General features: G+C 48.5%; 1 protein-coding gene across 3 annotated transcripts; it reads left to right on the top strand.

Annotated features, from left to right (window-relative positions):
• The first annotated feature begins 1,157 nt into the window (after window positions 1-1,157).
• Window positions 1,158-25,485, top strand: LOC149522242 (uncharacterized). Of its 3 annotated transcripts, none has more exons than XM_089771018.1 (4): window positions 1,158-2,030; window positions 8,131-8,331; window positions 14,430-14,528; window positions 15,093-25,485. In XM_089771018.1, exons 1-4 carry the CDS (start codon window positions 1,931-1,933, stop codon window positions 16,730-16,732), a joined length of 2,040 nt encoding a protein of 679 aa, XP_089627144.1. In that variant the 5' UTR covers window positions 1,158-1,930; the 3' UTR covers window positions 16,733-25,485. The 3 variants fall into 3 exon arrangements, with proteins under 3 accessions (XP_089627144.1, XP_089627145.1, XP_089627143.1); XM_089771017.1 differs by having other exon boundaries at window positions 1,159-2,030; window positions 15,090-25,485; XM_089771019.1 differs by lacking the exon at window positions 14,430-14,528 and having other exon boundaries at window positions 15,090-25,485.
• Window positions 25,486-26,783: the final 1,298 nt, after the last annotated feature.

The raw sequence follows: 26,783 nt of genomic DNA, 5'->3' as shown, positions 1-26,783 counted from the left end.
GTGGCATAAAAGAGGTTGGGAATCACTGCTCTATGCCGCCATCTAAATCATGTTGTAGATGGGGGCGTGATTTGTGCAAAATCATGCCAATGTGGACGTAGCCCAGGCATGACAGATTAGGCATTTCAGAACTCATGACACACAGAATTCAGTTTAAAAGCAAGAGAAATGAAAATGATGAAATGCCCAGACCAGTCACAAACCAAAAATAACACACTTTGCAAGCAGTAATAGAAGTAATAACATTCATCAGGAGATGAAAGGGAAGGCCAACGTGGCTGTGTCTAGACTGGCAAGTTTTTCCGCAAAAGCAGCTGTTTTTGCTGAAAGACTTGCCAGCTGTCTACACTGGCAACTTGAATTTCCGCAAGAACACTGCTGTCTGAAATTCCCGTTTGGGCAAAAGTCCTTTTGCGCAAAGCTTTTGGGCAAAAGGGCCAGTGTAGACAGCTCAGATTTGTTTTGCGCAAAAAAGCCCCGATTGCGAAAATGGCGATTGGGACTTTTTTGCGGAAGAGCGCCTCTAGATTGGCCACGGACACTTTTCCGCAAATTTTCCGCTTATTTTAAGAGGGATAAGGGATCTTTCAGAAAAAGCTTTATTTTCCAAAAGATCCATGTCTAGACTGGCGCTTTTTTCCGGCAAAGCTCCGTGCCGGAAAAAAGCGGCAGCCATTTTTATGCTAATGAAGTGGGGGAGATTTAAACCCCCGCTTCATTAGTGATTGTGATACATCTAATTTGCATCCCTTTTACGAAAAAGGGATGCAATCTAGACGAAGCCACAGTGTATGAGAGTTAACAGATTTGCATTGCCAAGCTCCTTCTATCCTCTTCTCTCTGTGTGGAGATGGGGTACAGAAGTGGGGGGGAGGAGGAACACCCTAACATGAGAGACCCCCCCCACACATCCTGCACAGCAAACAGGAGGCTCCTGGAGGGCAGCTCCAAAGCAGAAGGCAGGAATAGCATGACAGTGGATGGAGGGGTAACTGATGTGCCAGCTCTTGATAGCTTCCTGCCCAAACCAGTCAGGATCACCAGTCAGAGGCTCCAAGATCTAGTGGTAGACCCCGATCTACTGGTTGGTGACCACTGCTTTAGGCCCTAAATCCCGGTCTGGCCGTGCACACTGGGGCTGTATCTAAAACACTCCCCTGCACCCAGCCTCTTCAGCAGGCGAATGCACCTCACCTGGCCGGGAAGCGCCGCCTTGGCCAGTCCCTGGGGGACATTGCACCAGTCAGATCCGGCCCTGGGAAGGGCCCGGAAGCCCCCCAGCCTGGAAATGGGAACCCCCCTGGGGGCCGGTTTTGCAAACACCGCAGATGCCTCCTCCCTCCCCTGCCCAGCCCGGGTTCCCTGCTGCCCCGGTGAGACCCGTGCGGGGAGTCTGGCCCCGGGGCTGCAGCGACACCAGCAGCTGGTCTCAGCGCCTGCGCAGGCGCCCCCAGTCGGAGCATGCGCAGTAGCCGCGCCTGAAGCTGCTGCCCTGTCTGCGCGCAGGGCTGGGACACTCCGCGAGCGGTTCCGGCCGCAGCTGCTGCTCAGCGGTCGGGAGGTGCCTGCCGGGGGGTCGGTCCCAGCTGCACGCGGGCCACGTGCCCGCGCAGGGTTTGGGCGGAGGGACTGGAACGCTGAGGGCGCAGCAGCCGGGCCAGACCCGGGGAGCCCAACCCCGCTGGGCGGGGGCGTGGCCAGGCAGCTCCCGGTCTGAGCTAAGCCCTGGCGCTGATCCGGGAGCGGAGTCACTGACCCTCGGCGCACGCGCAGCCTAACCCCCCTCTTCCATTCCGAATCGCCACGACCGGGTTTTCAGTGCGTCCACCCCGCCTCGCTCTGGTCCCGCCCACCCAGCTGCACACTGTCGCCTGGGCGGAGCCCGCAGCAGCGTCTGACTCCGCGCGAATCTCCGTGGCGGCCAGTGCGCATGCGCCCCGTGTCGTGCGGGGGGCCGTTTGTGCTGCTACTCGCTGCGCCGCAGCTCCTGGGAGGGGCAGGAGGCCTCGGAGGAGCCGAGCCGAGCCGAGGTGAGGTGAGGTGCGGAGGCGTCTGGGGAGCAGCTGTGGGGAACTCGGCGGGGGAGGTAGTCAATGGGGGGGGGGGGCGGGGAGGCAGACCTGAGCGGGGAGGGGGGGGAGCGGGCAGCGTCTTGCCCTGATTTTCCATCCGCAAGCGGCACGTGCATTTTGGCTGCTTGATGGGTATTTTCAACAGGTTTTTTGGACCAGGCTATTAGCAAGAAAAGTGATTGTGTTTCTGTTGCATGTAAGTTTGCAGATGGTACCAAGCTGGGAGGGGTTGTGACTAATCTGGGTCCATAATTCAAAATGATCTGGACAAATTGGAGAAATGGTCTGAGGTAAACAGGATGAAGTTTAATACAGACAAATGCAAAGTGCTCCACTTAGGCAGGAACGATCAGTTTCACGCATGGGAAGAGAATGTCTGGGAAGGAGTACGGCAGAAAGGGATTTAGGGATTATAGTGGACCACAAGCTGAATATGAGTCAGCAGTGTGATGCTGTTGCAAAAAAAGCAAATATGATTCTGGGCTGCATTAACAGGTGTGTTGTGAGCAGGACACGAGATGTCGTCATTCTGCTCTAGTCTGCACTAGTTAGGCCTCAATTGGAGTATTGTGTCCAGTTCTGGGCACCGCATTTCAAGAAGGATGTGGAGAAATTGGAGAGGGTCCAGAGAAGAGCAACAAGAATGATTAAAGGTCTAGAGAACATGACCTATGAAGGAAGGCTGAAAGAATTGGGGTTGTATAGTGTAGAGAAGATTGAGGGGGGACATGATAGCCGTTTTCAGGTATCTAAAAGGGTGTCATAAGGAGGAGGGCGAAAACTTGTTCATCTTGACCTCTGGGGATAGAACAAGAAGCAATGGGATTAAACTGCAGCAAGGGAGGTTTAGGTTGGACATTAGGAAAAAGTTCCTAACTGTAAGGGTCATCAAACACGGGAATAAATTGCCCAGGGAGGTAATGGAATCTCCATCTCTGGAGATATTTAAGAGTAGGTTAGATAAATGTCTATCAGGGATGGTCTAGAGAGACAGTATTTGGTCCTGCCATGAGGACAGGGGACTGGACTCGATGACCTCTCGAGGTCCCTTCCCCCTAGTATTCTATGATTCTATTCTACTGTAAGTATTTACAAAAAATACCCCAACCAACATTAAAAACAAAGCAGTGAGTGAAATTTCTTTGTTGAAAAAGTTACAAAGATCCGTTAGCTTCACTTATTACTATCAGAAGCCCAAAATTTTGGGAAGGGAAGTGAGGTGGAGGAATCTTGGGGGGGGGGAGGGGGGTCTCCAAATCCCTGAGAATCTGAGGGTTTTTTGAGCATTGATTGTTTATTGACAAATGTAATGGCAGTAAAATAAAACAAAAATGTACTTATTTGTAAAGATGCTTTATAGACACTTCTCTGTCATCTGCTCATACGCCAATGTGTTATAACATATCCAACTATATCATTTTGTCTCCTATATATCTTGGAAAATGATTTAAAACTAGACAACCTGGAGCTGTTGCACTCAGATTAATATTTTGGTATATGGCAATTAAGTTAAAAATGGTGAAAATCAGTTTCTGTGACTACACCAAAATCTATTATGTGAATATTTATCTTCAAGAATATATTTTAAATCCTAAATTTTCTGTAGCCAGAATATGGTGCTGGACAATATTGTGAATGTCTCCACATTAAATAGATCTAGTGATAAAGGATTTTAACTGAAATTTATTATGGAGTTTTGCTTTGTATAACTGAAAATTGACAAATGGTCTGGTAGCACTGTATAGATTACCCCCGAAGCTTCTGAAAATTGACAATTTTGCTGCATGTCAGAAATAAAAGAACACTTCAGGTCCCTTCCAGTGCCTTTACTTTCCTTCTGTAGTTACAGTTCCTTTTTGGTACTTTACATAGATATTAAAATGAAAACAATTGTTTAGATGGGGGGAAATAATTCAAATGAATCTAAAAATGACAAATAACCTGTATAATATGGTACGTATTTCTTGAAGTTAATGCAAAAACAAGAGAATTCAAATATGTACATGTGTAAATAGACAAAAACAACAGCAGCCTATGTGTCTTGTGGCAGAGGGTGTGAAATAATGTCTGACTGAATATAGAGAAGTATCTTCAGCAAGACTTTAATCTAATCCCCTTTGTAACTAGAGCTGGGGCCAGGGTGGGCTGAGTAGCCGCTGTCAGAGCTGGATCCAAGGCTGCTGTCACCATGGCTCCAGCACACAGGGCAGCCACCTGCCATATGGCCCCACCCCAGGAGCAGCCAGGCAACCAGCATGGGTAGGGAAATGGGCAAGGGCAAAACTGACCACACAGGTGGATCGTTCAGGGTGCTGAAGGGCCAGGAGAGGGCTAAGGGGCAAAATCAGGGCAGACAGGAGGGTTTAGAACAGGATCTGGCGCCTGCTAGGCAGTGGCAGAGGGGAAAACCCAGAATACGCAGGGATAGGAAGCCCTCTACAGTGCTTGTAAAGGTGAAGTGTGGAGCCACATATGGTGTTTCCCATTTGCAGGATAGGGCATCTCAGGGCCTCCTCCCCAGGGCTGTGATCTAAATGGCACAATCTTACCCAGGGCCTAGACAAGGCAGCTCTTCCCTGCCTGATAAGATGGATTCGTCTGCCAAATGGGACTCAGTGCAGTGAAATAATTTAGGTACAGCCCCTTCCAAACACTGTAATAATTAGTTCTGGTCTTGGGGTCTAAAGGAATCCTTGGTAGGTTTCTGTGTCTGCTTAAAGCTTCAAATGAGTTTCAAATATGTTTCACCTGGGGTTTGTTAGGAGATTGGCTACTTTGAAATCCGTTATTGAATGTCTAGGGAGATTAAAACATTCCCTAGTGGGTTTGTGTGTTACTCCCTGGACATTTAATAATTAATTTAAAAGTAGCCGTCCTTCCACAAAAGAATTTTATCTGATTACAGAGGTAGACAGCTCTAATTGCAGTTTGTCTACAAGTTCAATACTATAGCACTGACTCATATGTGAAGTTGAGGGTACTGTTTTGCTATCACAGGCATTTTCATCTGAGGCTACGTCTACATTGGCATGATTTTGCACAAGAACTCTTTTGCCGAAGAGTTCTTGTGCAAAAGCTCTTCCAGAAGAGAGCATCTACACTGGCATGTGCTTTTGTGCAAGAGCATCTGTGCCAGTGTAGACGCTCTCTTGCGCAAGAAAGCTCTAATGGCCATTTTAACCATTGGGCTTTCTTGCGCAAGAAATTCATGTTGTCTGTCTACACTGGCCTCTTGCGCAAGAGGGCTTATTCCTGAGTGGGAGCATCATAGTTCTTGCACAAGAAGTACTGATTTCATACATTAGAACGTCAGTGTTCTTACCCAAGAACTCGTGGCCAGTGTAGACAGGCAGCAAGTTTTGATGCAAAAGCAGCCACTTTTGTGCAAGATCACACCAATGTAGATACAGCCCTAATATCTGCAGACCACATGGCTATGTCTACACTGGCATCCCTTCCGGAAAAAGGATGCTAATGTAGCACGTTGGAATAGGCAAATCCGCGGGGGATTTAAATATCCCCCGCATCATTTGCATTAACATGGCTGCCGCTTTTTTCCGGCTTGGGGGAAAGCCGGAGAAAAGCACAGGTCTAGACGTTATTCTCCGGAAAATAAAGCCTTTTCCGGAGGATTTCTTATTCAGGAAATCCTCCGGAAAAGGCTTTATTTTCCGGAGAATAACGTCTAGACTGGCGCTTTTCTCCGGCTTTCCCCCAAGCCGGAAAAAAGCGGCAGCCATGTTAATGCAAATGCCGCGGGGGATATTTAAATCCCCCGCGGATTTGCCTATTCCAACGTGCTACATTAGCATCCTTTTTCCGGAAAGGGGTGCCAATGTAGACACAGCCCATATGTGTAGCTATTATGGAAAAGAAGTTAATTCCTTTAGTTTGAAATGTTTTAACACAGGATTTTTACCCCCATTATTCCTTTACCTTATCAAGGGTTTGTCTCCATGGCATGACACTAAAGTTATAAAGTTAAAGCTCACAAGCTACAGCACCCTAAATCTGAGAGATTTCAGTGGTCACTCTGTTCCATTTAAATATACTGTTGGTTTTTTTAAAAAAAAAATGGCTGAAAGGGTGAAACCTGGCTGGCTTCCACTGCATCAGTCTGTTCATGGAGAGAAACTGCTGGATCCCCAAGGGCTCCTCAGTCTAGTGGTTATGACTCAGTGCAAATCAATAACTGGAAGCTGAAGCCACACAGATTCAGACTAGAATGGCAGCATGGATGTTTGACAGGGAATCTAAGAAACATAGAACACTAGAACTGAAAAGGACCTTTAGAGATCATCAAGGCCAGTCCACTGCCCTCATGGCAGGACCAATTACCATCTAGACTAGGGATTTAATAGTGTAGTCAATAAACTGATAAGCAAAAGCCTATAGCTTAATGCTATGACTACATGCATTCCTCTCTCTCTCTCCCTCCCTCCCCCCTTCCCTTGCCAGCAAATTTTTTAGCAGGCTGGCCAGCAGCCGGGCTTGGTCCTTGCTCATGCCAAATCTGGGACCTAGCTTCACTGCTGCTTTGCATTTAAAGTGTATTAGGAGCCAGGCAGGCAGGCAGCCTGGCTCTGTTCTGGCTCACACCGGAACTACATCAGAGGCAGTATTGTGGGGCAACAGGCAGCTGATCCACAAGGGGAGCTGGCTTTTAAAATGGCTCCCCTCATGGACCAGCTCCCGCCTGGCACCCCACGCTACTGCCGCTGATACAGAAGCAGCAGCACAGAGTGGCAGGGGGCTTCTTGGGAGTGGGGCAGGAGCACACTGGCTGCTGGCCCCACCTTCAGGGACTCTAGAATAGTCAAGTAATCGATAAGAATATATGAGATTACTCAACTATTCAGTTAACCTATATATAACATCCCTAGTCTGGACCATCCCTGACAGATGTCTATCTAACCTACTCTTAAATATCTCCAGTGATAGAGATTTCCCAACTTCTCCGGGCAATTTATTCCAGTGTTTAATCACCCGGACAGTTAGGAAGTTTTCCTAACATCCAACTAAACCTACCCTGATGCAGTTTAAGCCGATGGCCTCTGATGATAGGATAAGAAGCAAAAGATAATTTTTTTCTCCCTCCTCCTTTTAATACCATTTTAGATGCTTGAAAGCTATCATCATATGCCCTCTCAGTTTTCTCTTTTCTAAACTAAACAAGCCCGATTCTTTCAGTCTTCCCTTATAGGTCATGTCTTCTAGACGTTTAATTGTCTTCGTTGCTCTTCTCTGGCCCTTCTCCATTTTCTCCACATCTTCCTTGAAATGTGATGTCCAGATTTGGAAACAATACTCCAATTGGGGACTAATCATTTGGAGGGAAGATGATGAGCTGCTGAATCAAATGACTGAAGAACGGGCAGATTCTCCATCTCCTTACTGTCTTCAATGCAAAACTTGATGACTTTCTAGAAAAAAAGAGTCTGAGGGAATAAACCCTGTCCTGGGATAACGGGATTAAATCCAATGGCTCGTGACGCAGATGAGACTAGAGTATGTGATCTAATGATCCGCCCGCTCCCCCCTACTCCCCGCGCCCAGTCTTGTGAATCTTAGGATCTCATCCTGTAAACATTCAACATGTGTGTTTAATATTAAATATCTGAATGGTCCCCTTGACTTCACTTAATCTCTGTTCTGAAGAGAATTTATAAATTGTCTGTCTGCTTAGTCCTGATGAGAGGGCATAGGCCTGTACTACAAACAAATGAAGGAAGACTAGTGACTTTAAATATGGGAGCCTAAATTTAGACACATCCATATTCAGACAGGTGAATCTGGGGCTTTTTATCAGAAACACTGGACACTCAGAACTGAATCCCATTGTTGCAGGTGCAGTAATACTGAAATTCAAGCTACGTATTGAGAGAGATTTCAAATCCATAGTCATTTAACTTGCGTACTGTTTATGGAATATCTATAAGCAAGCTTTTGCCCAAAGTGGCAGTCTAGCATGTGTGTCACCAGGGACAAAGTCTGGGGAGAGTGGTAAGGATTAAAGCCCCTTCTGAAATGTCTCCAATTGCCCTTCTCCTCCTCACAGGCTGCAGAACACCCATGTCTGTCCCCAGCACAGCCCAGGAGATGAAGAGCCTGAGAAAGGAAATGGCTGTGGCGGAGCCGGTGACCTTCGAGGAGGTGGCTGTGTATTTCTCTGAGGAGGAATGGGCTCTGCTGGACCCGGGTCAGAGGGCCCTCTACTGGGATGTGACACAAGAGAATTATGAGGCTGTGAACTGGCTGGGTAAGGATTCCTGTCCCCTTAAGTGTCAGAATCTGGGTGGGCTCTGGAGCAACTAGGTTGTGTTTGGTTCAGGGTCTCATTGCCCCCGGCCCTCCTATTTCAGGAGTCTCAACCCAAATAATCCAGGCTATCATGTGAGAGATTGTCTCCTTCTTATTCCTCCCAGAGGAAGCAGGTTCAGGGACATAACAGTGGTGCTGCTCTTCTTACAGCCAGGGTCTCAGTGTGCTTCCTCACTATCTTGCCCGTGTTGTGCCTTGGCCAGATGTATCAGTGGAAGGGCCAACGCAACAACGGCAGGTATCAGAGTTCTGGGGCTGTGTCCGGCTACTGTTATTGCCTGCAGGGTACCCCTTGTGACAGTGTGCTGAGCCCCTAGATGGAGGGCACAGTTCCCTGAGTTCTTACCTGCCTGTGGCTGATCTCTGTGACATGCTGGTTCCTGCCATTGAGAGGGGCTGGGTGCTGAGCTAAGGGAGGCAGTTCACGCTCCACGAGCGTTCTGTGGTGGATAGCTCTGTAGTAAATAAACATGAAGTGAACTCATTTTGCATTTCAGGCACTGCACTTGGTGTTAGAGACTTGTGTTCAATTACCTGCTCTGCCAGAGACTTCCTGTATGTGCCCCAGTCCTCTGTCTCTGCAATAGCTGTTATAGTACGTCACAGGGCTGAGGAAGGATAAATCCATTAAATAGGGTAGTTGCTCAGCTCCATGTAGGTGCCCCAGTAGAACAGTGGGGTCTTGATTAACACTGGAGATCCCAGGTGGGGCTATAACTCATAATCTTTATGTCCCATAGCAGCTGCAGTGCTGTATGAATTGCTGCTGGCACTACAGAGTGTCATTATGGCTGGTCAGTGCGGCTCTTTCTGGCGCCAGCTGTACTGGCAGAACATTTGGTTTGCCCACGCAGCACAGCTCAGAGTTGTTACTATAGAAAGACACAGGCTCTGTATGGCCAGGTTAATTGTCGAAGGAGCAGGATGCTAGTGTCCCAGCTCCCCTGGGCACAAGTACATTAAGACATATCCCACCCCGACAGTGGTATCGGCTGAGCCAGCAACCAGAACTCCGCCCGTCAGCCAGCACCGACATTCCCCTCCTGTTCTTTTATACATTGATACAAACAAGATGCACGTTGCGCTCCATGTGTTGCTACCCCCTTATCTTTTTAGCTGCCCATGGGAACAAAACATCCGTGTCCATTATCCCCTCATTCCAGCTGATTTTCACAAGGGTCTGTGTGTTCCTCTGCCATTTCTTAAAAGTGTGTGTTTGCAGTTACAAAACCACATCAATCTCTGCAGTATCCTCTTTTCCCATCTGGAATGTGCTTACATGGTTAGCTGGTACCTAATGTGCTACCATTCTGTCAAGGCCGGCCCTGTTCTGGTTCCCAGCTGTTGGTTAATACATTTATGCTGAGGGCTCAGCAAATCCTCTATTCCCATCCTTGTTGTCTTTTTAAGGAAGGGTGTTTATTCATCATTCTGGAAAAGCATGAACTGAAAATATGCGGTGGGCTAGCACTGTTTCTTGAATATTTTGCTTTACCTATCTAGGCATTCATGCCCCAAGGGTCCAGTGGTCTACATGTTGTCTCATACAACCTGTGGACAGGTTTCCACTATCAAGTTATTTTCCATTATCCTTTGTCAGAATTTAGTGTTGGTGACTCGACACTGAACAGGATGGTTTGGAACAACGTGCCTGAAGATGCAGTCTTACTGACTGCAAGTCATGGAATACACTCTTGCAAGTGATATGTTCTCTTCTTTACCAGAGTGAGAAGGATGCTGATGAGGAGGCCTGAAGACTTGTGGGGCCATACGTGTGCAGTGAGTAAATACAAATGTGAAGGCAAAAGTGCAGGAAGAGTCTCAGCAAGGGGTTTTGAAGGAGACAGAAAAGGAGCTGTAACCCTGGCATACTCCAAATATAGATAGGCCTGAGCCCTGGGTCTCCCGCTAGCCCAGAACAAACAAGTTCCAGGGAAGGCTGAAAATGGAGTCAGCAACATGCCCGTGCTCCATGACAGAGCCCAGCCAACTCTAATTCCTGCTGGGCCGTGGGATGAAGGCAGAACACAGGCTGGCCCGCAGTATACCTCATCCTGACGAGGAGGCTGCACATCCAGCCAGTGTGTGTCTGGGCAGAACACGAGTCCAAGGGAATGACATGGGGCAATGTGAGTGTGTAGAGCTTCTCTGGGGATGGAACAGAGATTCTCAATAGGAGTGAGTTGAAATGGGAGGTTCAGAGCGATGGGTGGGAGCTGATGTGTCAGGGGCCTGACATCAAGCTTCAGCAAGCCAGGAGATACAAGCAGATGGGGAACACCTTGCCTGAGAACAGCCACAGAGACAGGGGGCAGAGTAGCCTTTACCTCCTGGAGCACACCATGGAAGACATGTGTCGGCAGCGCTATATACTGGGCAATTATACTGGGATCCACTTAGTCCTGTCAACCATAGTCCAGAAGGTCATTGACTTTGGTGACACCAGCCAGCGCCAGCCTTTGGAACACCTGAGGAACCTCTACCATTTGTGCCACAAGATGGGGGTGAACAAGAGGAGTTCAGGCAGGAGGTCTCCACCTTCAGGACATGGGGCAAATCTGGTTGCAGAGACCAGCTTTCAGGAGCTGATGAGATCTTTGCAGCTCTCAGAAATTTCAGAGGAAACACCTCAGAGGGAGCACAACAAGCTACTGGTCAAATCAGAAAACTGGGTGGCATCAGAGGCAGATGTAAGAGCACAAGACTATGGAAGTGGCCCTGGGGGATTCCTCTACTTGCCCCTCTCCATTCTGTAACTGCCCATTTATTCCTCATCAGCAGAGTGGTGAGCTCTCCCTGGGCTCCAAACAAATCATCTCCAGGAGGGGAGCAGCTCACAGCATTGGTGGCGCGTTTACACTGGTGCTTCACAGCTCTGTGACTTGCTAAGGCCATGCTGAGTAGTGATGCTGAGCACCAATTCCTCAGGGCATGGAGGTCCCATTTCTCCAGCAGCAGGATGCACACAGCTACTCCATAATAGGAGGAGCCACACGCTGCCCAGGGAGTCTGCCCTGCTCTTGACAAGGACATCCCAGAACGTGTGGTAGAGCTGCATGATTATAGAATCATAGAGCTGGAAGAGACCTCAGAAGGTCATCAAGTCCAGCCCCCTGCTCTAGGCAGGACCAATCCCAACTAAATCAACCCAGCCAGGGCTTTGTCAAGCCGAGACTTAAACACCTCTAGGGATGGAGACTCCACTACTTCCCTAGGTAACCCATTCCAGTGCTTCACCGCTCTCTGAGGCTACGTCTAGACTGGCCCCTTCTCCAGAAGAGGCATGCAAAGTAGGCAAGTCAGAATAGGGAAATCCGCGGGGGATTTAAATATCCCCCGCGGGATTTAAATAAACATGGCCGCTGCTTTTTTCCCGGCTTGGGGAAAAGCCGGAAAAGAGCGTCTAGACTGGCGCTATCCTCCGGAATAAAGCCCTTGCAAGTAGGAATAAGAGATCCTCTGGAAAAGGGCTTTATTCTGGAGGATCGCGCCAGTCTAGACGCTCTTTTCCGGCTTTTCCCCAAGCCGGAAAAAAAGTGGAGGCCGTGTTTATTTAAATCATGCGGGGGATATTTAAATCCCCCGCGGATTTCCCTATTCTGACTTGCCTGCTTTGCATGCCTCTTCCGGAGAAGGGGCCAGTCTAGACGTAGCCCTAGTGAAATAGTTTTTCCTAATAATCAACCTGGACCTCTCCCACCACAACTTGAGACCATTGCTCCTTGTTCTGCCATCTTCACTACTGAGAACAGTCTTTCTCCATCCCATCAATGCCTCCATAGCCACCGATACCCATTAACCAATCTGCAGGCATCTCACAGATCCTTTCTGAGAGCATGGCCAGAGTGGGAGAATGCTCTAGTCAGTCTCAGGTACCCATATTGACCACCAGGCCTGCGTCCCACAGGGCGGCTCAGAGATTGGTCCATCTGGAGAGGAAAGGCTGGTGTGGAAAACTGTCATCTGCTCTAGAGCCATGAGAATGGCGCTGTCCTCTTCTAGGGGTGAGGTGACTTTTTTCCCCTCTCTCTTCTCCAGAGCATACAAGAAGCAAGAGCCACAATGCTTCCCCAGAGTTCTTCCCATTTCTCCCAGCATTCACGGTAGAGGCAGAGACACTGAAGATTTGAAGCATATTTTTCAACCTCCATGACTTGATTAGGCAATGAGGCAGCCAGTCCATGACCATGTGCATTCAGCTACTATTGCTGCTGGGCTTAAAAACTGGCCTTCTAGCTTCCTCAGCCAGGCAAGGCAGGGCAGCAGGCAGGCTGGCCCATTCATTAGGTGGCAGGAGTGCTGGGCAGGTACAGCTGCAGGGCCTTGTTGCTGACTTTGGTCCCCTGGGATCGTCTCAGCAGCACAGTGTGGCATACCCCTTCCCTTCTCCTTCCCATCTCTGAGCCAAGGGAAAGATGTGCCTCTACCCTGGCCAGGCCAGCCCACCTCCCAGAAGGACTCCACAAAACCAACATCCTCCTACAGGGTATTCTTACAACGCCAGCAAGCCAACCACAGCTGCTCAGCTAGGAGAGGGTGTCACTGTGCCTCTATGGGTCACAACTGGGAACACCAAATTCAGGACAGATTTCTGAGAAATAGGACAGGTACACCCCAAAACTGGTGGGCTACGTCTACACTGGCCCCTTTTCCGGAAGGAGCATAGTAATTTTTGAGATCGTAATAGGGAAATCCGCGGGGCATTTAAATATCCCCCGCGGCATTTAAATAAAAATGTCCGCTGCTTTTTCCGGCTTTTAGAAAAGCCGGAAAAGAGCGTCTACACTGGCCAGATCCTTTGGAAAAAAGCCCTTTTCCGGAGGATCTCTTATTCCTACTTTGAAAAGGGCTTAAATATCCCCCGCGGCATTTAAATAAAAATGTCCGCCGCTTTTTTCCGGCTTTTAGAAAAGCCGGAAAAGAGCGTCTACACTGGCCAGATCCTCCTGAAAAAAGCCCTTTTCCAGAGGATCTCTTATTCCTACTTTGAAGTAGGAATAAGAGATCCTCCGGAAAAGGGCTTTTTTCCGGAGGATCTGGCCAGTGTAGACGCTCTTTTCCGGCTTTTCTAAAAGCCGGAAAAAAGCGGCGGACATTTTTATTTAAATGCCGCGGGGGTTACTCCTACTTTGAAGTAGGAATAAGAGATCCTCCGGAAAAGGGCTTTTTTCCGGAGGATCTGGCCAGTGTAGACGCTCTTTTCCGGCTTTTCTAAAAGCCGGAAAAAAGCGGCGGACATTTTTATTTAAATGCCGCGGGGGTTATTTAAATCCCCCGCGGATTTCCCTATTACGATCTCAAAAATTACCAGCCAATGTAGACGAGCCCGTGGTGCTTCTCCCATAAGAAGTACGCAGGTAGCAACAAACAAACTTCTTCCTCATCACACTGGATAACCAGAAGTTAGAAATGCAGCCTCCTTAATATTGCAGGCCTTGTTTCAACACCCAGTCACTGGAGTTAATGAGTAGTAGTGATTTAAAACCATTTTCATTAGCCAAAGGACTCTCCTAATGCCAAAGGACCAGCCACATACTCGGATCTTAACCCAAAATCACACACATTTGCCAGTTCTTTCCTATCTGCTGTCTAAAGGTTTATTGGTAAGAGAAGAGAGAGAGATGAAAGTTACATTGGGGAAAGCAATCAAATACATACACACACTGCAACATTCTTGGATCAGTTTTGAACCAGTGATGAAATAAAATGCTGGCTTTTTACATGTCTGGTTGCTTCCAAAAGATTGACCAGTCCTCTGGCCTGCGATTACAATGATCTCATTAGGATATGTCCATATTCTGGAGATCAGAGTAGGGAAAAGGCCAAATGGAGTTGTTTCACTAGCCTTTTATAGCTCTCTGACACGTGGATGGCAGGGTTCCCTCTTCTGTTTTTTCCATCCACGTGTGAGAGATATGTTGTTGTGTGCACTGATTCTTCTCCACCACTAGTAGAAACAAAAAGCCCATTAGATTTAATACATATTTTTAAAATGTCACCACAGTGTGTGTGACACAGTGTGTATGTGTCTTGTAGTGGATGTGTTCGTGGGTGACACTGTGCAGCAGAGCGCTCACCTCCCCCAGGGAATCAGCTGGGCCATTCCTGATGCCGGGAGATGCACTTTTACTGCAGGTGAGTGTCCTGGGATCTTTTACCAGCCAGAGCCCAGTCTCTGCAAGGTGGGGAAGGAGCCTCTCTGGGTGGTTGACTTAGATCCTGACTCTGGAAGTGGTAATGGGAAAGACCTTAATGAAAAAGATCAGTACTTGGTTAATTGCTCCCGGAGTAGGATTTCAGGTATGCCAGGCTAATTTGGTCTCCTGGGTGGAGCAAGGGGAGGAACTCTAGATCCCAGATCTTCAGGGCTGTGAGGAAGGGGAGAGAATCAGTGATACCCACTCAGGTGAGCAATCAGCTGAACTGACTCAGAAACCAATTTCTGTCTCCTCATAGCAGGTGTCACTTGTGCATTTTCATCACATCTCACTGATCCTTCAGCTTGTCTTCAACTCCAGTTTGACAGTGTGGGGAAAAGGCTGGTGTCTGTCCTTTGCGAAAACGTTATGAGAGAGGAGGATAAACTCAGTTCATGAATATTCAGCCGTTCCAGCCATTATTTCCCCCTTTTCTATTTCAAAGTTTTCCTTTCAGCTCAGCACAGAGAATGATTCCTCAATTTTTTCTCTATCCCAGCAGGGAATGGGACACTCAATGAGAACAACGAGGAGACTCTTCAACAGGAAGGATTGCAGCAAGTGGCTCCACGTGGGATGTTATTGGAAAGATACGAAGGGCATGTTTTCCAGAGTCCTAAGCAGAGAGAGAACTGTGGGAGTCAGCATAGCACAGAAAGGCAACAGGGATACCATCCAGAGAAAAAACAGGGTAAATCCAATCACAGGAGAAGAAGGGTGAAAAGAAACACAGAAACCATTCAACAGAATATCTCCTATCAACAAACACCCTACACTTACAGTGACTGGGGAACGCTAATTGAACCTCAAAGAACTTACACGGGAGAGAAACTTTTCAACTGCTCTGACTGTGGGAAATGCTTCAGTCAAAGCTCAGACCTAATTAAACATCATAGAATCCACAAAAGACAGCGATCCTTTAGCTGCTCTGACTGTGGGAAAAACTTCAGTAGGCGTTCAAGTCTTATTTGTCATAAGAGAATCCACACAGGGGAGAAACCCTTCAGCTGCTCAGACTGTGGGAAAAAATTCATTCAGAAGTCAGACCTTGTTAGACATCATAGAATCCACACAAGAGAGAAACCCTTTTTCTGCTCTGACTGTGGGAGAAGCTTCAGTAAGAGGTCAGACCTTGTTAGACATAGCAGAATCCACACAGGAGAGAAACCCTTCAGCTGCTCCAGCTGTGGGAAAAGCTTCAGTCAGAGGTCAGACCTTGTTAGACATAGCAGAATCCACACAGGAGAGAAACCGTTCAACTGCTCTGACTGTGGGAAAAGCTTCAGTGAGAGCTCAGATCTTGTTAAACATAGCAGAATCCACACAGGAGAGAAACCCTTCAGCTGCTCTGTTTGTGGGAAAAACTTCAGTAGGCGCTCAAGTCTTTTTATTCATGAGAGATCTCACACAGGAGCAAAGCCCTTCAACTGCTGTGACTGTGGGAAAAGCTTTAGTAGGAGCACAGACCTGATTAAACATAGCAGAATCCATACAGGGGAGAAACCTTTTTACTGCTCTGACTGCGGGAAAAGCTTCAGTAGGAGCTCACATCTTATTATTCATGAGAGAAGCCATACAGGAGAGAAACCCTTCAGCTGCTCTGACTGTGGGAAAAGCTTCAGTGAGCACTCAAGTCTCATTAGGCATAAGAGAATCCATATAAAAGAAAAACCTTTCAGTTGCTCTGACTGTGGGAAAGGCTTCAGTGACTGTTCAGAACTTTTTAGACATAGGAAAATCCACACTGGGGAGAAACCCTTCAGCTGCTCTGACTGTGGGAAAAGCTTCAGTACGAGCTCACTCCTTGTTGGACATGGGAGAATTCACACAGGAGAAAAACCTTTTTACTGCTCTGACTGTGGGAAAAGCTTCAATAGGCGCTCACATCTTATTAATCATGAGAGAATCCATACAGGAGAGAAACCTTTCAGCTGCTCTGAATGTGGGAAAAGCTTCAGGGAGAAGTCAGACCTTGTTAAACATAGGAGAATCCACACAGGGGAGAAACCTTTTTACTGCTCTGACTGTGGGAAGAGCTTCAGTAGGAGCTCAAATCTTGTTACACATAGGAGAATCCACACAAGGGAGAAACCCTTTGATTGCTCTGACTGGGAAAAGCTTGAGTCAGGGCTCAAGTCTTAACAATCATCATACAATCCAAAAAGAGAAACATAGAATTATGAAATCCAATCATAGAACACTAGAACTGGAAGGCACTTCAAGAAATCACCAAGTCCAGTCCCCTGCCCTCACGGCAGGTCCAAGCACCATCTACCATCCCTGATAGATGCCTATCTAATTTGCTCTTTGATGTCCCCAATGATAGAGATTCCACGGACTTCCTAGGCAATTTATTTCAGTGTTTAACTACCCTTACAGGAAGATTTTTCCCAATATCCAACCTACATCTCCCATGGTACAGTTTAAACCTAGTGCTGCTTCTACTATCATGAGAGGTCAAGGGGAAAATATTTCCCCCTCCTCCTTGTAACACCCCTTTAGATACTTGGAAACTGCTATCATGTCCCCTCTTGGTGTTCTCTTTTCCAAACTAAACAAGCCCAGTTCTTTCAGTCTTCCCTCATGGGACATATTTTTTAGACCTTTAATCATTTTTGTTGCTCTTCTTTGGATCCTCTCTAATTTCTTCACATCTTTCTTGAAATCTGATGCCCAGAACTGGGCACAGTACTCTAATCAAGCCTAATCAGTACAGAGTTGAGCAGAAGAATTACTTCTCATGTCTATTTCACAACATTCTTGTTAATGCAATCCTATAACTCCTCTGACTGCATGCAGGAAAAGGTTCAGTCAGAGCTCAGACTTTTTTAAGATATAGGAGACTCCACACAGGACAGAAACCCTATGATCTAAGTGCCCTTTAAGCTGTATGGTTATACAGCCTTGCTGCAGCCTAATAAATGCTTAGTAAGTGCTTAGGCTTCTGGTGGAGAAAGATGCCTCTACCCACTGGTCTCAGCTCTGTCCCAGACCTGCAAGGGCTAAACAGCCCCAAAGCTGCCATGTCAGGGAGAGGTTCCTCTCTTCTCTGCCCCGCCTCACAGCATCATCTGATCTGGGGGAGGGAAAGCTGGTGGGAATCTTCTCTCCGCAATGTAGTCCTTTGATGGCTTGCCCCTTGAACCTCTTTATTTTTGGCACACCCGAGAGATCACACCCCCTACTCAGGCCCTCACCCCTGCACAGTTCAAAACTCTGTCTTAGCCATGAACCCTTCATCCCCAGCCCCACCCCAGGGGCAGTCCTCATGCCCCTGCTCCCCAACTCTGTCCCAGCCCTGAGACGCCTTCCCACAATCTAAGCCCATGGGACCCAGCCCCACTTCTACCACCTGAACTTTCTTCTGTGTGCACCAATATGGCAATGATGTGTGTCATATCCCCTGGATATTGGTGCCTCTAACAAAATTCATTCGGTAACTGTGAGGAAAAAATTAGATGGAACACTTTGAAGCTTTTCTCAGTCAGAACAGTTATACAGTGAGAGCTCAGACCTTGTTGGACATTGGAGTATCCACACAGGAGAGAAACCCTTCTACTGCTCTGACTGTGAGAAAAACTTCAGTGAATTCTTACCCTACTGCACATCAGACAGTTCATGACAGAACCCCTATCACTATTCTGTGGGCAAAGGTTCAGTTGGAGCTGAATCCTTGAACTGCTGTCAGGAGAGAAAGGTAGAAGCTGTAGATCAAGCAGAAAAATATTTAATTAGTATCACTCATTCTATCACTTTGGAGAACCCAAAGAGAGACATCATATTGTAATATAACAGTTGAGAGGGTCAAATTAGGATGATTTGCTTAAAGATGGCTATTTACAGTCCACGTCTGGGGTTCCTTCACTATAAAGCACACCAAACCAGTCACAAAGAAAACTCCTATTTGCCACACTACCCAGCAAGACAACACACAAGCAATCCCCTTAGACACATCAGTTTCTGCTATTTCACAACCAGTACCACATCTTACACAGTGAGAGGTTATGAAAACCAATCTCACCAAGTCCAAACAGGTTCTCCAGATCCCAAAGGACTAGCCACATTTCCAGGTCAATTTATACCTAGGTCTTATGCAAAAGATCACACTGTGCAAATCCTTTAGAATCTAAAATTGAGAGGTTTATTAATAATGAAAGAAATTTTGAGAGAAAAATTGTTAAAGGCAACAAATTAAATACGCCAACTAGAATGTTCCTGGTGTAGGCTTGAAGCAGAGATGGTATAAACTGCTATCTTAATCACCTCTGGAATACATCCTTTGTTAGGATGGGTCATGAGTCCTTTTGGGTTCAATTCATACCAAAGATGCTCCTTAAGTGATGAGCTGAAATGAAGACAAGAAAGATGGAGGAACTTCTCGGGTCCCCTTATAACCTTGCCCATATGGAGGGGATTCCTTTGTTCTCACTGGGCGAAAGTACCTCCAAAAATGGAGCTTGTCATATGAGCAAGTTACTTTTCATTCATGATTCAGTCCGTCTCCTGCACCCCGAAATGGCACAAACAGACTGCACCAGCCAGTGGAATAGAGGAAGTTTATTGCCTCTCCAGGATACAGCACAGCACAGCACAGATGGAATCTGGTCACAGAGCTGGGCTAGGATGCCTCAGGCCCCCTTGAGATGGGGGAGACTGGGCCCCTAAACTCCAGCCCCTTTCCCTAGGCTGTCTCCTCCATGCTTCCAGCCAGCAACTAACTAACTCTCTTCCAGCCCTGCTCCCCAGCCAGGGCAGCATTCCACCTTCCTTTGTTCCTCTCCATGGGGGGTGTCTGGCCCTACTGGTTTGCATAGTGACTCATCCTGTTTTGCTGGGTCGTGGTACCCACGGCAGCCAGTGGGGGTTACGCCAGAGCCAGCAGCATAGAAACCAGCCAGGTACCCCCACTATGTCACAGTTCTCCCCCCTCCGAGAGCAAACTGAGCAGGGTCACTCCGCTCGTGACCTAGGGAAGTTCGGGTCCTCTGCGTGGGAACCCACCCTGGGGACATGGGTTCTCCCCTTGACTCGGGCCGGCCGTGGCGAGGCCCCACATGAGCTGGCTTCCCTCTGTCCACTCGCCGCCCCGCTCCAGGGCGACTGGCTCAGACCTGTCCTCGGGTGTCACACCCACCCTTCCGCTGGCCTTGATCTCTGGCCAGGGTCTCTCGGGCCGGGGCCATGAGCCCAGCGAGCCTTCTCTGGACAGCCAGGGCGGCTTCCACCCCCGATGCTCCATCCAGGGAGGTCTCCCCCTCCCATAACTCTCTCAGCAAGCCCAGAGGGTCCTCTATCTGGGGTAGAGACTCCCAAGCCGCTTTCCTACTGTCTTGGGCCTTCCCGCCCCTCTGGCAGGAGTCACAGGACCGGCAGTACCGCTGCACGGCTGTAAAGATTCCCGGCCAATAGAAGTGCTGGAGCAGCCTCAGCCAGGTGCTCTGGATCCCCCGGTGGCCCCCAATGGGGACGTCGTGGGCCAAATACAGCAGCTTGAGGTGATACTTTCGGGGGACGACCAGCTGCCGCTGGACCCCCCATGCCCTCACCTTCCTGGGGGGAATCCATTCCCGGAACAGGAGTCCACGCTCCCGCAGGAATCTCTCCTGGCCACCTCTCCCCCGGGGCTGAGCTGCACGGAGGCCAGCCTGGTCCCTCAGCCTCTGCAAGGAGGGATCTGCCTGCACCTCAGCCTGGAATTCAGCTGCTGAGGCAGGGATCGGGACCTGTTCCCCACCTTTACCTAGGTCCGGAGTCCCAGCCTGGCTGGACTCCGTGTCCACTGGGATGGGACCCTGAGGACGCTGCCAGGAGTCCTTCCCTGGATCCATGTTGTCAGCCCCCCGCTGGCTCTGGCTCCGGGTAGTGACTAGAGCCCGCTGGGATTCATGGGGCCACTCTTCTAGGTCATTCCCCATCAGCACCTCGGTGGGCAAGTGCGGGTGCACCCCCACTTCCTTGAGGCCTTCCTTCGCCCCCCATTTCAGATGCACCCGGGCTACAGGCACCTTAAACGGGGACCCATCTATGCCCTCTAGGGTCAGCTGGGTGTGGGGTAGTATCCGCTCTGGGGCCACTATGTCGGATCGAGCCAAAGTCACCTCCGCCCCCGTGTCCCAGAAGCCCGTCACCTTCCTACCATCCACCTCCAGGGGTATGAGACACTCGCTCTGCAGGGGCCTTCCTGCCCCCACCCGGTACACGGAGAAATCCGCCTCCTGAGAATCAGGCCTCCCAGGGGAGGTGCACTGAGCATCCTTCCCCTCTCTCTGAGCTGAGGTTTGCCTGCCAGCCCCTGCCTCTGGGGCAGCCTGCCCTTCCTCCCGCCCCAGCCAGTTAACCCTGGAAAGTCCCCGGTCCTGGGACCTGGTGCACTGAGCCCTCTTGTGGCCTTTTTGCCCACAGCGATGGCAAGTTAGGCTTTGGGCTGTCTCTGTCCAGGCCCTGGCTGGTTCTCTGGGGCACAGACGACTTGTTCCTTGGTCTCGCCCCGTAGTTGACTCCCTCCGTCGCTCAGCCGAGATCCGGTCTCTGCGCGGTTCCCTTTCTCTCCGAGACTCCCGTTCACACCCGGACCGGCTCTCCGTGAACTCATCTGCCAGCCTCCCTGCCTCCTGGGGGTTCTCTGGTCTCTGGTCCTTGAGCCACAGCCTCAGTTTGGGTGGGCACGCTTCATAGAACTGCTCCATCATGACCAGCTTGAGCAGCTCCTCTGCGGTCTGGGCTCCGACTCCAGACACCCACTTGCGGCAGTATTGCGACAGGCGGGAGGCCAGATCCACATAGGTCTCCCGTGGCCCTTTCTGTACCCCCCGGAGCTTCCTGTACATCTCGGGGGTCAGCCCGAACTTGTGCAGCAGGGCCTCCTTGACTCGGTTGTAATCCCCTGGCTGTAGGTCCTCCAGCTGACTGAGCACTCCGGCCGCCTCCTGGTTCAGTGCGGGGATGAGCTCCTGCAGCCAGTCAGCTGGGGGGACCCGTTGCAGTGCACAGGCCCTCTCAAAGGAGCTGAGGAACCCGTCTATGTCGCCCAGGTCCTTCAATTGGGCCACCACGAGCCTCTCCAAGCGTCTGGCGGTCCTGGGACCCTGGAGCCCATCCGCACTTGGCGCAGCCAGGGCCCCGCCGGTTCTCTGCTCTGCCATGGCCAGCTCATGCTGTCGCTGCCTCTCTCGGTCCTGGCGGTCCCTTTCTTGATCTTGGCGCTCCTTCTCTCGGTTCTGGCGGTCCCTCTCTTGGTCCTCTGCTTCCAATTCCTTTATCCGCAGCTGGATCTCCAGCCGCCGCAGCTCCACTGGGCTGGCCCCTGCCCTAGATGGGCTACGACTTGCAGGCCTCCCGGGAGACGCTGTCTCATCTCCCCGGTGGGTTCCAGCACTCCTCCCCCTCTCTGAGACTGACACTCTCGGGGGGGTCTGGCTGCTTCCCCTGGGGACAAGATCCTGGCCCTGTGGCTGGTCATTCTCTTCCAGCTGGGCAATCAGCTGGGCCTTGGTTGCTTTATGCACAGGCAAGCCCCTCTCTCTGCACAGCCCCACCAGCTCTGCCTTCAAGAGACGGGCATAGGCCATCTGCCCGCTGGGCCCCTCGGTGCAGACTCACCACTCTAGTGCTGCAGCGCCCCACGATTCCCAGGAACCGCTTCGCTCTGTCTCCAGCACACCTGGCTCCAGGGCTCTTGCTTCTACAGCACCTTGTCACTCGCCGCTGGAAGCTCCATCCACGGGGTGCAGTGCATCCCACTCCTGACACCAGTGTGACGGCGCGTTGGGGGTCCCCTGTCTCCTGCACCCTGAAATGGCACAAACACACTGCACCAGCCAGTGGAATAGAGGAAGTTTATTGCCTTTCCAGGATACAGCACAGCACAGATGGAATCTGGTTACAGAGCTGGGCTAGGATGCCTCAGGCTCCCTTGAGATGGGAGAGACTGGGCCCCTAAACTCCAGCCCCTTTCCCTAGGCTGTCTCCTCCATGCTTCCAGCCAGCAACTAACTAACTCTCTTCCAGCCCTGCCCCCCAGCCAGGGCAGCATTCCACCTTCCTTTGTTCCTCTCCATGGGGGGTGTCTGGCCCTACTGGTTTGCATAGTGACTCATCCTGTTTTGCTGGGTCGTGGTACCCACGGCAGCCAGTGGGGGTTACGCCAGAGCCAGCAGCAAAGAAACCAGCCAGGTACCCCCACTACGTCACACCTTGCCCATATGGAGGGGATTCCTTTGTTCTCACTGGGCGAAAGTACCTCCAAAAATGGAGCTTGTCATATGAGCAAGTTACTTTTCATTCATGATTCAGTCCTTTTTAGGTGAGCAGCCATAGCTTACATGCTGGTGCAAAGGTACACTGCAAAGTATTCAGCTGTAGATTGGCACCACTTGAGGTGTACTGTCAGTCAGGGATTTGCTATTAATTTGCTTTCAGAATAGGTGAGTGATGCTTTTTGATAATCTTCCTGAAACAAACCTGTGAAATACAAGTACAGAGCCAATATCCATAACGTCAAGTACAAAAATAAAACATGTGTATGAGTGGTATAAACAGAATCAGTGATTCATATGCTTTCTGTAGACATCTCACTTGGCCCACTTTGTATAAAATTTGGTGCACACATATAACAGCAGTTGCAACAATGTTAATGTATGTTCATACTGTTCCATAACGTCATACATAATAATTGCCAAAGGCAGGAAAAACTTCTGTTGGAAGTTAGTCCTTGTTCACCAGAGAATCCACAGAGGAAAGAACCCTTTAAATTTGGGAAAAGTTTAGAGAGAGCTCAGCCCTTAATAAACCTCAGGAAAGCTCTGGGGTAGATAGCCCCAAATATAGGAAAGCCTTCTAGTACACCTCATCCCTCATAAAATCTAAGTGCTTCCACCCAGGACACGCACGCTATGTCTACACTAGCAGTTTCGTGTGCGAGAAATATGCAAATGAGGCTAAGCGTGGAATATTGCCGAGCCTCATTTGCATACCTAGAACGGCATTGCGCACGAGAGTTTTTCTTGCACAAGACGGGGCAGTGTAAACAGCTCCTTCTTGCACGAGAGCCTCTTCTGCAAAAATGGTGGCTCATTAGGTATGCAAATAAGGCTTGGCGATAGTCCATGCTTAACCTCATTTGCATATTTCTCATACACGAAACTGTGAATGTAGACATAGCCACACTGTTAAAAGTGTGCTGGCTAGCAATGGGCCAACAGAACACAATTCTTCCTTATTCCTTCAGATCTCAAGAGTCTGCGTCATCTACATTGGCCATGTAGTAAGGATTATTTAAGCAGGGAATGAAATGTCCTTCCAAGAACAGACTCATGCAGAGCAGGTGTCTGAGATAAGATTCTCACATTATGACAGGACTTGATTATGACTTCTTGGGAAATCTGACTGTTTTGTGGTGAGTAAGTGTGATGTAGGTGTGGTGAGGAAGATTCCAGAAATTTGAAAACTAAAAAGTTCACGAAGATGTAGAAAATAACTGTTATTGCTAAAATTCTATAGTGAATTTCTGTGCTTCTGCTAAGTTGGAATTTCATGTAAGAAAGCTCAATTCTTCCTTTCTTAGAGAATGACCCCATTGGACTTCAGTTCTGTTCCCTAGAACTGGATTGTTGGACTAGTAGCTGATGTTAACAGAAAGGTATCCAAGTCATACAAACTCAACAACTTCCATCCAACTATGTCCTAATGTCATATGGTACAAAAAGAAAAAAACCCATACATTTCATTATTTCATAGAATCATAGAATACTAGAAGTGGAATGAACATGTAGCGGTCATCAAGCCCAGTCCCTTGCCCTTACAACAGGACCAAGCACCATCTAGTCCATCCTTGGTAGATGCCTGTTTTACATGCTCTTAAATATCTCCAGTTATGGAGATTCCACACCTTCTCTAGGCAATTTATTCCAGTGTTTAACCACCCTGAGAGTTAGGAAGTTTTTCTCCAACCTAAATATTTCAGATATTTTAATTTTAAATATCATGTTGTTATAATTGCAGGGGTCCTAACTGAAAAAGGAATTGTGGGGGATAGGTGCGGGGGGGTGTCAGAAGTTATTGTCGGGGAATTGCAATACTGCTGCTCTTATTTCTGTGCTGGCTCTGGTGGGGTGCTGCATTCAAAGCAGGGTGCCTGGCCACACAGACCCAGCTGTATGTTTCTAATGATCGAATCCACCTTACTAACACCTGTGTTTTCTTAATAACTAGTTTTCTCACCAGGTGATGTATCCTCCGTGCAAGAGGATACCATGACATCGTCTGGAAGGAGGGTCCCAACTATGGGATCATTTCCCTCTGGATGTTCTCCTTCCCTGAAACTTTCATCCTTTTCAGAAGCATAGAGGCTTCCTGATCAGGAAGCAGGGCCGTTCTATTGCATTCAGGAAAATCTCATATAGGTACCTATCTGCCTCCATTACTTCTTCCACTTTGCCTCAGTGGTCTCCAAAGATTTTTGAGGACCAGGCACTCTTTGCACCAAATACATACATACACCACCTAAGATACACTGTCCTAAGATCAGGTAATCCCCAGGGGTGCTCAACTCCTACTCCACCTTCGGCTCTGCCCCTAACTCTCATCTGTTCCCCTAAACACGCACCCCTAGACCTGCCTCTCTTCTTTAGCACATCCTTTACCGTATTGAACAGTTGATCTGCAGGAGATAGAAAGCTCTGGCTGGGGGGAGAAGCTGACCTGTGAGACCCAATAGTGCACAGGAGGACAGAGGAGGAGGGGCAGAGTTGATCTATAATGATGCTGGTGGGTCCCATGATTTTTTTTCTATGGATGCAGCAGTCTCTTGGTACCTATGGAGTCAGAGTCTATGGAACTAAGCAATGGATGCAGAATCACACTGCAAAGGCCTGGAGCAAGAAAGAATATTAAACAATTCCATAACATTCTGCAGTGCAGGTATTCCCACAGATATTAAGACCATGTGTGTCTACGTGTGAAATACATATCACAAGTATCATCAGCTCTCCTGTTTTCAGCATGGTTCCGGCAATATTTGGCATATTTATGAACTTATAAGCTGCTGGATATTGAAAGCCAGGAGGCAATTCTCTGTGCCAGCTCAGAAAAAAAGCAAATAAAAGGTACCAAAATGTATGTCTTTTTTACAAATTCATAATTTTTTGGTGCATGGCCTTTGAATTTGTGGTGCTGTTCATACAGTATGTCTAGGTGTGACCCTGACTAGAAAGGGTGAAGCAACTAACAGGCTAAATGACCCAAATTGAAAAGTATGCAGATGTTAATTAGGGTCACTTCCTATGAATATCTAACATAGCCATGTTAGAAAGACTAAGGCTTTGAAATGCAAACCTGTATTGTTAGAGAATTCGATGTATAATATATCCAATATCCTAATAATATTTGGATATTGCTTGTTAGATGTTAACAATGTAACTGATGGATGTTAATTCCTTTTTGTGTCTTAATTACATTATATTCTGCTTGTGGAGGGTGCAAATATGTAAGATATTGCAGGAGTTGTATGACTTGTATTGTCTTGATCTTCCCTAGTTTAATTGTGTATACATAGGAAATAGGGATTTTTACCTCCGTGCAGCATGTGCATTACCTGTTCTTCACCCAAGAAATGCCTGGTGCATTGTCTTGCTGATAAGGCTGCCACAGCCTGCTATAAATCTATCAAAGCTCTCTAGGACCTCATCTGGTCATCTCTGGTTATGCTTGGTCAAGGGCAGGCGCAGTTTGAGTTGCAAGATTGAGACTCTAGGTCCTGTCTTAATTTTATGCTGCTAATCCTCATGGAAGAATTGGAACAATCTCTCTACATGGACTGTCTGCTTGTAGAACTTCATTCATTTCTCTGTGTGTAATAGTTTTTAATTGCACTCTCTCTGTTCTTTCCTCATAAATCTGTGTTGAGTGAATAAGAGCTGTCTCTAAGTGTGTGTTTGGGGGAAGATCTGAGATACTCATTGACCCTAGTGGGTAACGTGTCTGACCCTTTGGGCTTGATAGAACTTACATGATGAACAAGATTTTCAGTAATCCTGATCATATGTGATGTGACTGTCTAGGTGGGGCCCAAGGCTGGATCACTTATAGGGAGCTGTGTTTTGGCTTCTGGGTAACCAGGAGGTTGTTGTAGAATCTGCTTTGTTGCTGGCTTGGTGAATCTAATTATTTGAGTAATGGCCCATCTCCCCCTTTCTTT

The sequence above is a fragment of the Pelodiscus sinensis genome, chromosome 19, assembly GCF_052426305.1.
Source record: "Pelodiscus sinensis isolate ZL-2025 chromosome 19, ASM5242630v1, whole genome shotgun sequence".
Taxonomy (NCBI): Eukaryota; Metazoa; Chordata; order Testudines; family Trionychidae; genus Pelodiscus; species Pelodiscus sinensis.
The sequence above is the reverse complement of the archived record's forward strand: the minus strand, read 5'-3'. Positions and strand labels throughout refer to the sequence as shown.

Coding starts and splice junctions, on each gene's coding strand:
- LOC149522242 (XM_089771017.1), top strand. CDS start 1,931: ATGCGCCCCGTGTCGTGCGGGGGGCCGTTTGTGCTGCTACTCGCTGCG. Junction 8,332..14,429: donor TGAGGCTGTGAACTGGCTGG/GTAAGGATTCCT, acceptor TGTGTCTTGTAG/TGGATGTGTTCGTGGGTGAC. Junction 14,529..15,089: donor GAGATGCACTTTTACTGCAG/GTGAGTGTCCTG, acceptor TCTCTATCCCAG/CAGGGAATGGGACACTCAAT.